Source organism: Meleagris gallopavo, chromosome 7, assembly GCF_905368555.1.
Source record: "Meleagris gallopavo chromosome 7, MGAL_WU_HG_1.1, whole genome shotgun sequence".
In the NCBI taxonomy this organism is placed as follows: domain Eukaryota; kingdom Metazoa; phylum Chordata; class Aves; order Galliformes; family Phasianidae; genus Meleagris; species Meleagris gallopavo.
This window is the reverse complement of record NC_139410.1, coordinates 33344987-33359882: the sequence shown is the minus strand read 5'-3', so window position 1 is coordinate 33359882 and position 14896 is coordinate 33344987. Positions and strand designations below refer to the sequence as shown.

The window sequence follows — 14896 nt, the reverse complement described above, 5'->3', positions numbered from 1 at the left end:
GGTACACCACCTCCCACGTCCCACTGAGGTTAAATGCATCACACACAGCAAAGGCAATACACCTCCCTTGCAACTAACGGCCTTGCAGGAGCATCTCTATCTACAGCTAACGTAGAGGGTAATAATATGGATTTCACACCAGTGCTCCAGGTATGTGGGAGGAAAACTGTAACAGTCCATCTCCACTCTTTGCCCTTCCTTCTCTGAGTTATGAAACAGAAAATGATAAATAATTTATAAACAAACAACAAAAACAAAACCCACTCATTCCTCTCCAGAGGCTGAAACAGCACAAATGTAGCTAGCAGCATGATGGCAACAAATCCCACAGGACTGCTCATCCCAGCCATGGACTGACTATATGTGCATCTCAATGACATATGCAGCAGTCACCTCTCTTCTTCATACCTGAGACTGGGAAAATATTTCTGGCCCTCTGCTCACCTTCTCCCAGGATGCTGCATCGTGCACTGGGTCTTTCGTTGAGTAGAGCCAAAGAGCTGCTGCAGGAAAAAATGCCGCAGGAAATGAGGTCAGCATCCATGGTACTTCCTAAAAGGATCCCTGTGTGACTCCTACTACCAGTATCCCACATCCAGCTTCTTTCCCTTTGCTGTTCTCTTCTTCACAAGTTTCTTTTCAATTTCCTCAGTGTTTACTGTACTTTGAATAGTTATGTGGCTACCATCCATAGGAGAACCATGGGAACTGGCAGGCAATGAATGACTGGCATGTAAAAGTTTTTTTTTTTTTTTTTTTTTTTTTTTTTTTTTTTTTTCCTTCTTCTTCTACTTCTCCTTCTTGAAAACAACCTTGGCGAGCCATCAGATGAAAAAAATCTATTCTTCTGCCAGCTTTTACCCAGTGCCAGTGTCGGGCTATTTAAAGCTCTCTGAGAAGCGGTATGGGGAAAGGTTGCATCAAACCAGTGTAACAAGTTGCATCTTTTCCCTCCATATTGAAAATAAGAAGACGCTGAGCTCTCTTTTCTGCCCAGACTTGACTCAAGTTAAACATCCAAGGCTCTGACATAAATGTACACTGTAGGAATCCATAATAAAGTACCACAGTTAAAACTAGCAACTGCATTTTCGATGTGAGAGCATAATCCTTATTGTTACTGGGGAGTCTGGATCCTGCCACAACAGAGGTTTTTTTGTTATATTACATGCCTACCAACCAAGACCTTTTATTTTATAGCTCCCTATGGTAGGGAGAGGAGAAAGAGTGGATTTAAGTTTCCAGGGAGCTGTCGGCCTTTGTAATAAGGTACATGGCTCACTGCTAGTTCACAAAGGGGGTTAGCACTAGAACTGTGGTGAACTATTCATCCTGCCAGCAAGCTCAGGTGAACACAGTGCTCGGAGCCAAACGGGAACGTTCAGTCCCATTCACCCAGTAGCTATATAATGTACCACAAGCTGAAAGCCGTTCATTGAGCCAGCAGGAAATTCAGATGTTAGCAAGAACTGGAACCAGAGCTGCTGTGATGGATGGCAACATCCAGACCCTGGGAAGCGTGTAGTAGTGCTGGGTTGTGTGTGTGTGTGTGTGTGTGTGTGCCATAGCATGGGAGTGCATTGCTTTCGAGATCAGTGAGCAAGTCTGGGAGTCAGGAGACTGAGGTGTTCCTCTTCTCCTTCTCCCTGGGAAACTGTGAGCAAAAAATGACGGATTTGATTTATTTCCCATTGTCAGCTACGAGGAAAGGAATGAAACTAAGAGTAGAATGAAAAAAAAAAAAAAACAACCCACAAAACAAAAGACTTAACTCTAGGAGGAAAAAGGCCTGTTCCCAGAGGAGAAATGTGATACTCCCCAGCTTGCCCACTATCAGCACTCCAAGACCCATTCCCAGCTGCTCCGCATTCTTGGGTTTCATCACTCAACTCCAAGTTACAGGGGAGCATTAGCACTGGCCACTCTGCTCTTGTGGCTCTGCTGGTGCTGCCCATCAGGGTGATGCTCAGCCAACACCAAAAAGATATGACCTGGAGAGGCTGGTGCTCACAATGGAGATAGCACTGGAACCCTCTCAGTCCCAGAACGCACAGAATGAAGTCACTTCTTGCAAGGTGAAATTATGTCCAAAATGAACAAATAGGAAGCTTTAGCATTTTTCATCTCCCCCCCCCCCCCATTTTTTTTTTTCTGGAATGACATTCCAGGAAATCCTTTTGAGTCTACGGAGCACTTCAGTTCAACGGGTGTGGGAGGAGAATGGATCCATTGGTAGCCCTCAGATATACACTAGGAGCTCTGGGTGACCTAGCAGGACTGCTGCAGCCTATTGAAACCTCCCATGCTGAAGTCCCACTTCTCTCTAGACACCTTTGCTTCAGTTGTGGGCTCTTAATATAACATTAAAAACCAGAGAATCATTAAGATTGGAAAATACCTCCAGGATCAAGTCCAACCGCAATCCACTCCCACCATGTCCACTCATCATGTCCCTCAGTGTCACATCTCTGTGGTTCTGGAATACCTCCAGGGACAGTGATTCCACCACCTCCCTGGGCAGCCTGTGCCAATAATACCTATAAGGCATGTAAGATATTAGTAATTCGAGATACAGCACCATGATCTGCATTTTTATCTTTATCATTTGATGAAATCAAATAACTTATTAGTAGGGGAAACTGAGGCATGGTTGCATTAACATCCTTCTGAAAGAAAAGGGGATAATCACTTGGCTATCAATAGTGGTTATTCAATACAAGCTGGTGACATTCCCAGTGCTCATTTCAACACACCCAGCCCAAACAGGGCACGGCATCACCACTTTGCTGCATACACCTAACATGGAGCTCTGAGTGCAAATACTGTCCATACTGGCCCAGAATGCTGCCAAAGCTCTGAGATTTCCCCTAGGAAATCTCACAAAATACACCGTAGCTTCAGCACTAGCTCTCTGGAGACTCAGCTTCAAGGGCTGGTGTCAATACAGAGGGCAGGGATGGGGCTCATCCACTCTCAGCCATCATGTCCTAGTCCTGCCACCAGCTCACCCTTAGCAAGAAGGGCACAGAAGGGTTATTTCAGTAACCCTGAGCAAGCAGAGAGCATGGAGATGTGGTTCTGATCCACACTCCCAGCCTGCAAAGCAGGATTTCCATAATGATTAACTCCTCCATCCCTTGAAAAACTCATTTTTTGTGCAACAACTGCAGACGATTCCCCCGTACACCCTTAAAAATCTGTCTAGCTAACAGATCTGAAAACCCAACACCTGTGTGTCAGCACTAACAGCTGTACACTTGCCACTGCTCCTCAAGCTGCAGAGGATGCCACATGCCAGTTGCTTTACTTAGAGCAAGTGGGGAGGCCAATCCATCGGAGGGAGAATACAGCATAATTAAGAAGCAACATGCTCTCTTGCTCCTGCTGCCCTAATTTTATTTCCCCCTCCCCCCCACTCTGTTTAAACAACTCCATCAATGTTAGGATGCTGATCTCCATGCTTGCAGGACTGTGAACTTAGGAGGCAGGAGTTCTCACAGCACTCATCAGCTGGTGCGTTAGGACATAGATGCTTCCAGTTCAACTACATTTTTGCTGTTTTTTTTTTTTTTCTTTCCCTTTTTTCTTTCTTTTTTTTTTTTTCTCTCTCATCCCTGAGAAATATCCTCGCTAAGAAAACTTTTCTTGGAATAAATAATGGGAGACACGAAGTGTGCAGAAACCAAACACAGGCATTCCGCACGCTGTGTGACGGCAACAACCGATTACATCCACCCCGAAACATTCGCAGACAGTCATGTTTGTTTTCACTGCATTCCAGATATCAGTTGCAATCAGTCTATATATATTTCTTTCTCTCCCGTGTGTGCGTGTGTGTGTTCCCTTTATATACAGAACCAAAGGAACGTTTTGCTAAATCAAGCAAAATCTTCAAAAAACCTTCAAAACCTGTGTTCTGAGCTTGTTAAAAATGCAAGGAGAGAAAAAAGAGGGATTTTAAAATGGAGCTAAATGACTGAGGGTCCAGTTGGAGCCATAATGTGAATTTATCCTCGGATGAATAATTTGCCTTGGTATTCCTAATTTGGCAAGTAAAGAGTGCAGCGCTGCTTCACAGCCATAGTACCTTTGTGCTCTTAATCCACCAGGGGCTACCTATACTTGTCTGTCTGTACATTGGATCACTGCTAGTGGAGGTCTGAAAAGCATCTCCAGCAATCTTTAATTCATGTGATTAAAAATTCAAAAGAAGCCCTTGTACCAGCTGTTAAACTATGTTAGTAAGCTGTAATTCAGAGTTCAAATCCCAGCAAATTGAAGGTTAGGTTAACAGGATCATTCAGTGGAACTGCATTATGTCGTAGCGACTAGAACAGTAGGTGGACTGTTTTATACAGGCTCACTTGCAGAAGATAAACTAAGGATGAGCAAACTCATAGCACTGCAAACCTTGCCCTGGATTTATTCCCCCCCGCCCCCCCTTCTCTTTCTATGGCATGATTTTTTTCTTAAAGTCTGGCAGATGAAACCAACTGTGGGTTTTGTTTAATCTTTGCACAGATAGAGGCAGAATAAAATCAGCATGAAGTGTTTTGTTTAAGATTATCTGGAATCCGAGAAATGTGTTTTTCATCTCTGAGACTAATTCGTTTAAGTATAACAAAGGTGAAATGAGTCTGATGGTCTGAAGTCTACTGTTCATTCTCCCTCAGTAAACAGTGAGAAAGTATAAGAGAAAAGAAATCCACCTTATTTAGAAGAGTTTGGTGTGATTTATTCTTTGCTCAGTCTCTCCCCAGCATAAACTTACAGGAAGTCTGGAAGAATCAACCTTAAGTGCATGCAAGGCCAAAAGTATTATTCACAATTATTACTTATTATTAGCATTACAATAGTCATTAGTTTTCAGCTGCAAGTGAAAAGCCATTGTGGAAAGTGCTGTGTATAAAATGACAGTATTTGCTCTCCAGTGCTTACAGCCTTCCCAGCTTTGTAGAGCTTGCAGGGAAAAGGTGAGAAACAGGATGTAATATCATCTTTAGTTTGCAGATGGGGAATTATGGCACAAAGTGTCTTTCCCAAAACCACACAGGAAGCATGCAAAACTAGAAGCTGAATCCTGATCTCTTGAAGGCTTTAACCAAAATACCATCCTTCCTGTCTATTGAAAGACTCCTACTTACTATATAGTGGGCTGTAAAGCAGACCTTTAATGAGCCCACACCCAGAAACTAGATGTGATCCCATGCCCATAATACACATGAAAAATTGAAGCCCTTATAAAATACACTGATAATGTCATTACACTTGTGGTTCTGGTGACTTCGATAAGGTAGGTTTTGTGCAGTAGAGAGCAATTCTGAAAAGGGAAGTCAATGGGAAAGGCTAGGAAGGACTGATGGATTGCTCAAAGTGGCACCAAAGGCAAAAGGGAAAAATGGCCTGTTGGGGTTGTTGCTAGGATAATATCAGAGGACAATAAAATATTTAGGAAAACTGTGTCTTTCCTTTTCATTTGGAAAAAAGAAGCTAAATGAAAAACAGTGCTGAGTATGAGTGCATCTTGATGCTGGGAGAAGAAACCTTGAGCTCAAGAAACAGTTGAAGAGAAGCTTACTGAAGAATGGAGAATTTTAGTAACAAAGCACTGGAGTTTGCACAGGTAGCAAAGGAATACATATCTGTAGCTAGGAATTTCACCTCCTTATTGCTGGTAAGAGACCCACTAGTGAAAACCTTAACATACTTTGCATGCAGTCCTTCCAGTGATCCATTCACAGGTCTGAAGGGAGAAGTCATGCATCTTTTGGCCATGACACCTACAAACACGAAATTCATTCTCATTTCCTACTTAAGAGAATATTTGTTCTGAAACTACTAAAATTCCTAACTATTTAAAGAAAATAAATATACATTTTAAGTGATTAACATGTGTTTCGCTGTATGTGACCAACCTATGACTGATTTCTTCCCTTTAAATCCTCCATTAACAAATCGTTCCTGCTATAGGTCAGATGTCGTGACTAAACACATGGCACTCCCCAAACCTTTTTAAAGTTTCAAGAAATAATGTTTAAAAATAACATTGTCTGACCAAGGACTGCATAAAAGTTGTGAAGGACTTGGCCTCGTAATTTAGAGTCATCATCATCAACAGGCTTTCACTTGGATAGCACCTTTCATTCAAAGATCTCAGAACACTTAATTTAATTAAGCCTTTCAACAATGCCATAATGCAGCCAAATGTTATAATAACTGCTTGTAGAGGTTTGAATCTGAGACAAAGAGAGGTTAAATGAGTCTCCCAAGGTCCCAGAACAAATTAATAACATCGCCAAGAGGAGGCTGCAAAGCCAGACCCACAGCCCTCTCCTTCACCATCAGCTCCTTTCCTCCTCTTTCACCCTAACACATGGACATGAACACTGGGGATTTCTGAGGACTGTGGTCCTCATCTTCCTAGGAAGCAGAGTGTGTAACACCAAGCAGTGTTTCAGGCTCGTGACGAGGACTGCATCCCTTATTTAGGCTGTTTGGAGCCCTGCTTTCACTCCCCAAATAGCAAGCCACGTTTCTGGGCAGGATTAGCTGCACCATATAATGGGTGGTAGTAACGGGAATATTTCCCCCAAAAACAAGATCAGGAGAAGTATGTCACTGCTTTCCTCCACACCAGCACTTCCTCTGGGCTACCTGAGGAAGTGGGATTGTTTGCAGCTTTCCCATGGCTACAATCTGCACTATATTCATGGTACACTGAGCGGTCGATTTTGCAGCCTGTGAAGACCAAAACTGGGTGAGCTCACAGGCACCTTATCTACACTGAAGGACAGGGCTCAGCAGGAGGAACACCTCATCCTCACCACCGCACAGCGTGCTCCGATGTTTTCTAGGAGGTCCCTTGCACAGGCTGCCTCATCCTGATTCCCTGAGCCTGGGAGATCTGAAGCACATACAGGCTGCAGTGGTATGGCTCCAGGCCATACAGCACGCACTAAGCACTACCATATGTCACAGAGGCAGCTAGACAAAATCTTCCCTGAAATGTGAAGAGGAGTGCTGGATACACGCGAAGCTTCACTAGTTTCAAACCAAACAGCAAAGGTTTTGTAAAACAAAACCGGTTTACTGCTGAGCTTCAGCAGCTGCTTTCAAATTTACAAATACGTTTACATTCTGCAGAACGTAAATGAGAAGTGATGGCTTTCTGAGCTGGCTGTCAGGACCCCGAGGTGGGGATTTGCCTTTTCCCAGGTGCTGCTGCAGAGTTCGATGCCCTACAACATGCAGGTGGAGTGGCATGGGACATCCGCTCAGCCCACGAAGAAGGCCTGAAGCTCCTTGGCATGAATGGCCACAGACTTTTTACAGGAAGGATTTGGTCATTATTACATTCAGTATTTCCCCATCATGGAGGGGCTCCAGAATTAAATATTTGACCCTCTGGTTTTTGGAACTGTCGGCAAGAGATGCACCAGGCCCACACACGCGTGCAGGATGCGTGGGGTCCCGTCAGCAAGGCCCCATCACGCATTCCTCCAACTCTATAATCTCATGAACACAAATATTTAGTGTCCATCCCAGCCCCAGATTTATAAAAGGCCATCTGTTAACTGCTTTCACTGGTTCCCAATTAAGTTATCTCCATAGTGGGATTGATGCCACTCACGGCTGACACGATACCTTCAATTTGAGGATAAGATAGTTATTTGGACTAATTTCCTTATGGAAAGGCCTTGTGTAATTGAACAGTGGTGAAAACAAGCAGGGTTGGGCAGAATTACAAGCAGGGCCTGTGCTGCAGACAGTACCCACTACACCATTAACATCTAACTAAAACACAAATCCAAGAGCCATATGATGCTTAAGAACATGGACTTTTGCTTTCTAAAACCATCCCCCTATCTTTATTATTGAGAAGTTCAAAATGTGAGGTCGAAGGCTGAAAAATAAAAAGACAGAAAACACCCCAATTGTATTTTTTACATCTAATTATTTTAAGCATGATTTCAGAACACTGGGAGCAGATGCAGCATGGTAAATTATACAAATTCTTACAAAATTATGTGAGTTTGAACTACCTTGGGATAGTTTAAGCTTATCTATGTTAATTAAATGAATTAAAAATTTGTGACTTAATACATTAAAAAATTTAAAATATATGATATAAAAAATATAAAAAATATATAAACTCTTGTCTCAAAGGTTAAATGGGCTCAATTCTCTGCATGTGCAAATGAGTGCCATTCTGTTGCTTTCATCACCATAATTTTGCTCACCTACATTTCATGTAGGTGAACAGATACATACTTCTAGAGTGCAAGCTTACCTTTAGATTCTTTCTCCATGAAGGACAGAAATCATAGAATCATAGAATGGCCTGGGTTGAAAAGGACCACAATGCTCATCCAGTTTCAACCCCCTGCTATATGCAGGGTGGCCAACCAGCAGCCCAGGCTGCCCAGAGCCACATCCAGCCTGGCCTTGAATGTTCCAGGGATGGGGCATCCACAACCTCCTTGGGCAACCTGTTCCAGTACCTCACCACTCTCTGTGTGAAAATAAACTGGTGGGAACATTCTGCTGATGGGAGAGCTCACCTTTTCATTACTCCGTCATCCATCCTTAGTAATGGCACGTGGACGTGACCACTCAAGTAGAGCAGAGTGCAGAGATGGGAACCTGGCTTGGCTCACAGCCTTGATGGAAAGCTCCAATGTTTTCCTCCTTGTTTAAAGCGTCACGAAGCTCACCTTCGAAACTTCTTTTCATGAAGTGAAGTTTGCTGCCCTAATTGGTGCACACATAACATGTTTTTAGTCACGAGATAAACAATTTACTACAGCATCAAGAAAACACTGGGCTGAAACTTTATTAGCTATGTATAATAAACCCATTCCTCTGCTTGTTTCGATGGTAAAATCAACTCCCAGCATGGACGGTGGAGATGGAGCACAGCAATTTGTTTCAGCTCAGGCCCTGTGTCCTGCTCCCACCCGCACCACTTGGCGAAAGCATGGCCTGCGCTCCTACAGGTGTTACATTTTTTACTCCCCCAGTGACCAGTAACAGTGCTATTGGATGAGCATAATATATCTCAAAACAATGTGCTGGCATCGCTGAGAACGTACATATAAGGCCACTAAGGTCCACACAGCAAGGATTGCACAATAACCCATTAAAATAAACATTTGCAACCACAGATAGCTGGCCTGAAATCCCTGCTCTGATACAAATAACATCTGGACAACTTTTGTATGCATCTTCCAGCATAAAACACCCTTGAGAAAAAATAGAAGGCAAGCTAAAAGACAAAGGACCACTAAAGATTTTATTATGCTATGGGTGTGGTGCCATAAATTTTAGGAGATTCAGGCAAGAGTTGCCAAGCCTGAATTTAAACAGCATGTTGTTTTTAAAAGTTGTAACATTAGTGACGAACAAGTCAGTATTCTTACATAATTAATCCAGTGTGAAATAGAGTGACTGGAAGACATCCAGTGGTTTAAAAATAACTCAATCATTTATAAGATCCACAGCACTATAGGATTTAACATTAAGGCACAGGAAGTGAAGGCATCTTGGTACAGAGCATGTTGTTTTAATTCCACAAAAGCTTTGTGAATTCGGCTTAACGGAGCTCACTGTACAACAGCCCTGTGCTGCGCAGAAGCGAGGGAGGTTCCTCTCAAGTGATCACAGGTTTAACGTCTGGGTTTTTGTCAGCAGGATTTGATTTCATTTTTCCTCTCTCCACCATTTGGACATGTCCTTGGCTGGAGATACCATAAAAGAGATGAAAATGGGATTTTATTTTTATTTTTTAATGGTAACGCTTAACTAGAAAGACTGGGAGGAAGACAAAGCTACACAGGGAGCTAAAGTGTCTTCAGATGGTAATCATGGTATGAATTTGAATGGACTACAGCCTTCAATCTCATTTGTGAGTGATGTTTTCAACTGGCAAGCTGCATTAATAGGTGCATATGGGAGACACAGCGTGAGAAGGGCTGCATGTAAAGATATAGACATACCGCCAGGTGAAATCCTCAGTCATTTCTGACCCGAAGTCATCACTTATGTTTGCAAACTGAGGGCTCGGTTCTGCAGGTCATTCTGACACCTAGCAATCCCCACCCAGCAAAACCACCTGTGAGAGTCAGACACAGTTACAATCAGCTTTTCTGCAAACTGGAAGAAAGCCATCATGGCTAGTTATATTGGAGCCCTCCCCTTACATGTTCAAAACTGGGGGTGAACCACCCACACAGAGATGCTTCTGGCTTTGCTATTTTCCAAAATTTCCAAGTAAAACTGGTGGCAGTGCCATGTGGCCCCTCAGCCCACCATCAGGGTGCCAGGTCAGTGGCATCTCATCACTCACTGCTTTGTTCTGTGAAATCCCTCACAATGACACAGTTTGCCCCAAAGAATATTAGGATTCCTGATAAGGGGAAGTAAAGAATAAAGCAAGTGGATATAAGGTGCCTCTTCCTCGCAGCACATTTCCCCTTTGCCTGGTTTGACATAGAAGATGAGAGCAGATACATCAAAATTGTAATCTCGAATGATCAAAATAAATCACATACAATTGATTTTGACTAATGTAAAACTAACTGAATACATTTCTGGAAACAGTACTTATGAATTAATAATAGTGATTAAGATGAATTAAACACACAGACTAAATTCTGCTCTACAACATGCTGACTTCCATGGAAACTGTGCATGCAGATAGAGTCTGAGTATAGCAAGTTAATTCAGAATTATTTTTATCTGTTGAATCAAAGTAGTATGTTAAAAAGAATTTATGTGACTAAATAACATGCTAAACTTACCAATGTTTATTAAGCTTTGAATATTATATTCTCAAATTATCATTATATCTGCTTAAAAATGCAAAAAGTGGCTTTGTGAAATCCATCACTGACAGACTGCAGAGAGTCTTAAGGTACAAGAAATGTGACCCAAAACAGTATTATCATTTCATTGGATAAGGATAGGCTTAACGAATCGTTAATCTCATCTCCCATTCAGTTCTTGGACCCATTCACCATTTGCAAGAACGAAATCAGATCCACAAATGCCACTTCTGCTCATGGCATCTGTCTCAAGATGGACCCAGCAACTGTGATACAGTTTTTCTCTTGAAATACAGTTATATTGTTACATTTGTTTTTTTCTATAAGCTTGTCTTTTTCATAAAAGCATATTAGCTATATTTCACATATGTACACACATTTTTATGAGTGTACATTTTACACATTTAATTTCTATGCTTATATACATATCAATTTTTCCTATGTTTTTGTCCATTTGCTTCTGTAACCATTTCGTAAGTTCTTTATGGCAAACTTGTTCTTGGACAGAAATTCTGTGAAACTCAGACTAAGGGAAATGTACTCCACTGAAATGCACCATGTGGTATCACCTATGAGGATTTACAGATGTACACTTAGGAAAGATTGATTCAGGCAAGTTCAAATCTGTCAGGTGCTTAAGATTGTGATAAGAACTGCAAAGAATATGGATAACTGAAAGGTAGCATGTGTCAGGTTAAACTCTTGTTGCCTGGTAGCAGTTCAGATTAATTCTGATGAGAACATAAGTAAAGAACGTGTAGGTGATCAGAGGAGAGCCCGTACTGCTGGAGAAGATTAAAGTAGCAAGGTACACTAAGATCAATTAAATGAAGGCTGAGATGCAACTTCTGTCTATGAATAAGCCAGCGGGGGTTAAAAGAAGCTGTGAGATTTGCTGTTTAACACAAATATGAATGGATATCATCTGGTTGTTAATGAGCTTCAGGAGAAGCTTGACAAAGGGATGTGACCATGAGAACTCTCCAGCAGCCATCCCACAAGAGTATGGGGATAGGGGAAGTAAGAAAACAACAACCTCAGAGGCTGGTTAATATGGAGCTTGTTCATTTCTCAAATGGGATTTGGGCAAGAAATTCAATGCTCAGAGGGTCCCTGCTAGTGCTGTGCTGTGAAAATGAAAGGAAAGGGAAAAGGAAAGAGGGAAAAGGCAAAAGGCAAAAGGCAAAAGGAAAAAGGAAAAAGGAAAAAGGAAAAAGGAAAAAAAAGGAAAAAAAGGAAAAAGGAAAAAGGAAATAATCTCTAAATGTTTAATACGTAGGAAAAAAAAAATAGGAAGATTTACTAAAAGTGATGATTTTAAACAATTCCCATCAAAATATTCCCCCAAAATATTTTGATCACTATTAAATGGTTTTGCAGTAAAAAACTCACTCTTACTTTGTTTTTCTAGTGTCTCAAGGCAGAAGTAGGCAGAACGTTTAGAAGGGACTTGAACATTTATGCCTCACTGCTGCTGCTTGACCTCCTCCAGAGAAGGGAGGGCATGCTTGGGTTAGTCTTCATGTCTGTGATGATTAAATAGCTCCTGGTCTCACCTCTTGCTGAATCCTAATGAAATATGATATGTTGTCTGTTTGCTAGATATTAACAGGAAAATATTCTGTTTTCCCATCCACAGCTGTTTGCCAAAAGGGAAATCACAATTCTCCTTTCTAATGTGGACGTTGCAAGGTCTAGCACTAGGCAAGGACACTTGGGCACTGAAATAGATTCTTGGAGAATCCGATGGTTCTTCTGTATGTGATAAGTTTAAGTAAATATCTGCTGCCAGGTTTCTTACCTTAGATCAGCTGCATACACCAGATGCTTTAGTTAGTTGACCATATCAGAATTTTTCTGTAGAAATTTCTTTTGCAGAAGAAAATATCCTTTCCAGGAAAAGGCTGTTGGGAAAGCCATAGTTGATTTGAAGTGTTTTCTCCCTGTGTTGTTAAAATACAGTGTTAGCTAAAAAAGTTTTAATCAATTTCATTTTTATCAGTAATTTGAAAAATCATTGTGATTTACTAAAAATGTGGTATTTTTGGAAATCCTTTTCTATGAAGAATGTTGTGGTTTCGAATTCTCATCCAAGAGCTGGATTAATTTCTTTTCTGAAAACATAAAATATGTGATGGGAAGGGATTTCCATTTTCTACCCAGCCATGACATTTAGTGGTATTATTAAAATTAGTTATTTTCATTCCTTTTATGTAGAACCATTCATAAATATTGTACATTGTAGCAAGTTGAGTTTGGGCCTACACACAAGCTAGTTTATACAGAGTAAGGCAGTCAAAACCAGAATCTGACTTTTGCAAAGTATGTATGAGTGTATGTGTGTATTATATATATATATATATATATATACACACACACGTATATACACATAAAATGAATTTGTACAAAAATATAATTACAGCACAGGTCAGAATATGTTAAAAATAAAATTTTAATGACCAAAGACCCAAACTAAAATAATTCAATACATATAAATATCCCAGCTTTCAGAATTGCTATCAAGTAACATAAAGCAAATCATACAATCAAAACTTGGCCCTCGCTCTTCAAGATGCTGAAGGCCATCCAGCCCAGTTATTAGGTGGATATAAGCTATATATAACATGGGAGTTTGCTGCTAATTGGTAGAGGTCAATTACAAATTAATCCAGCATCCTGATAAAATAATCTTCAATTTTCAGGACTCTGATTTTTATTACTCCTTCAATATGTGAAAGGAAAAAAAGAATTTTCAATTGCATTGACCTGGATCTTGTAAATAAAGAGCACAAAGGAATGGCTTGGAAATGAAATTCTTACCACTGTCAATATGACCTAGAGAAGGGACACTGGTATTGGTACAGGTTTTGGTGTTTATATCATTCTCTGGACCTACTATAGATCAGGAGCTGGTGCTACCAAGCTTGGTGCCCAGCAAAAAAGAGGTTCAGAAAACTGCTGAAGATCAATCAGCTTTAGATGGCCAACCAACTTTCTGAAGTTGTGAGCAGTGCAGAAAAGCCATTTGTTCATAGGGAAGGTGTAGATCTGGCAGCAGTTCTCCAGGTAACAATGTCAATAGTTCCCAGAATATAGAGAAAATATTTTTGTCAGACACTATAATGCCCCTTACATTTGCGAAAGGAAGATACATAAAATGATTTGAGCTGTAGCATCCCCGATTCATAGAATCATAGAATAGCCTAGGTTGAAAAGGACCACAGTGGTCATCCAGTTCCAACCCCTCCTGCTATGTGCAGGGTGGCCAACCACCAGACCAGGCTGCCCAGAGCCACATCCAGCCTGGCCTTGAATGCCTCCAGGGATGGGGCATCCACAACCTCCTTGGGCAACCTGTTCCAGTGCCTCACCACCCTCTGTGTGAAAAACTTCCTCCTAATATCTAAATTCAGATTCAATCTGTAACATCCCCATACATGCGTATTTTAAATGTCCTAACCTTTGTTGCAACCTAAATGAGGAGGGGAAAAAAAAAACCAGTCCCATCACTTACAGATCATGAATTAGAAAAGTGATTATTTTCCTTTAGAGAAGATACCTACTGAAAAATGGTGACAGTATGCTCTTTTCAAATGGATGCTGTGGCTTTTATAGATGCTCTTGGTACAATCCATTTCTGTGAACTGCATGTTAGAAGGCTTTACCACTCCATTATAGATAAGTGCTACGACTGGGCTGGGAACATGTGCCTTGGTGCCACAGCATCTTTTGGACTGCATTGCCTAGATGCAAGGGAGAATAGCTGCAGTTCAGCTTCAAGTTAGGTAAGAAGGAATGATAGGATTGTTCCTGCCTGGAAGTGAAAATCTGAGCACAGAAGGTACACAATGGGAAACAAATTTGTCCTGTGAACAGGGGCCTGGGATTTGCAATCTCATCCAACCACTTACTGACAGCAATGTTTCAAACCTACCTCTTTGTCTCTGTGTATTCCTATGTTTCTCTGATATAATACAAACTTTCTTTGTATGTAATCCAAATCCAAGCTATAAAATCACATATTTGGCTCACATTTAAAAATTGCCGAGAAAGCCATGTTACTCTTTTTAAAA

The 14896-nt window shown here is 41.2% G+C and overlaps 1 protein-coding gene across 1 annotated transcript in view; it reads right to left on the bottom strand.

Moving 5' to 3' along the window:
• Positions 1-14896, bottom strand: part of LOC104911830 (uncharacterized) — an 86320-nt gene that overhangs the window by 30862 nt on the left and 40562 nt on the right. Inside the window, exons 5-9 of the mRNA XM_085227993.1 lie at positions 12625-12766; positions 9996-10111; positions 8562-8751; positions 2399-2537; positions 445-503 (exon numbers count right to left, since the gene is read on the bottom strand). Of these exons, the coding sequence (XP_085084119.1) occupies positions 445-503; positions 2399-2537; positions 8562-8584 (221 nt within the window). The 5' untranslated portion in view covers positions 8585-8751; positions 9996-10111; positions 12625-12766. The remainder of the gene's footprint in view (positions 1-444; positions 504-2398; positions 2538-8561; positions 8752-9995; positions 10112-12624; positions 12767-14896) is intronic.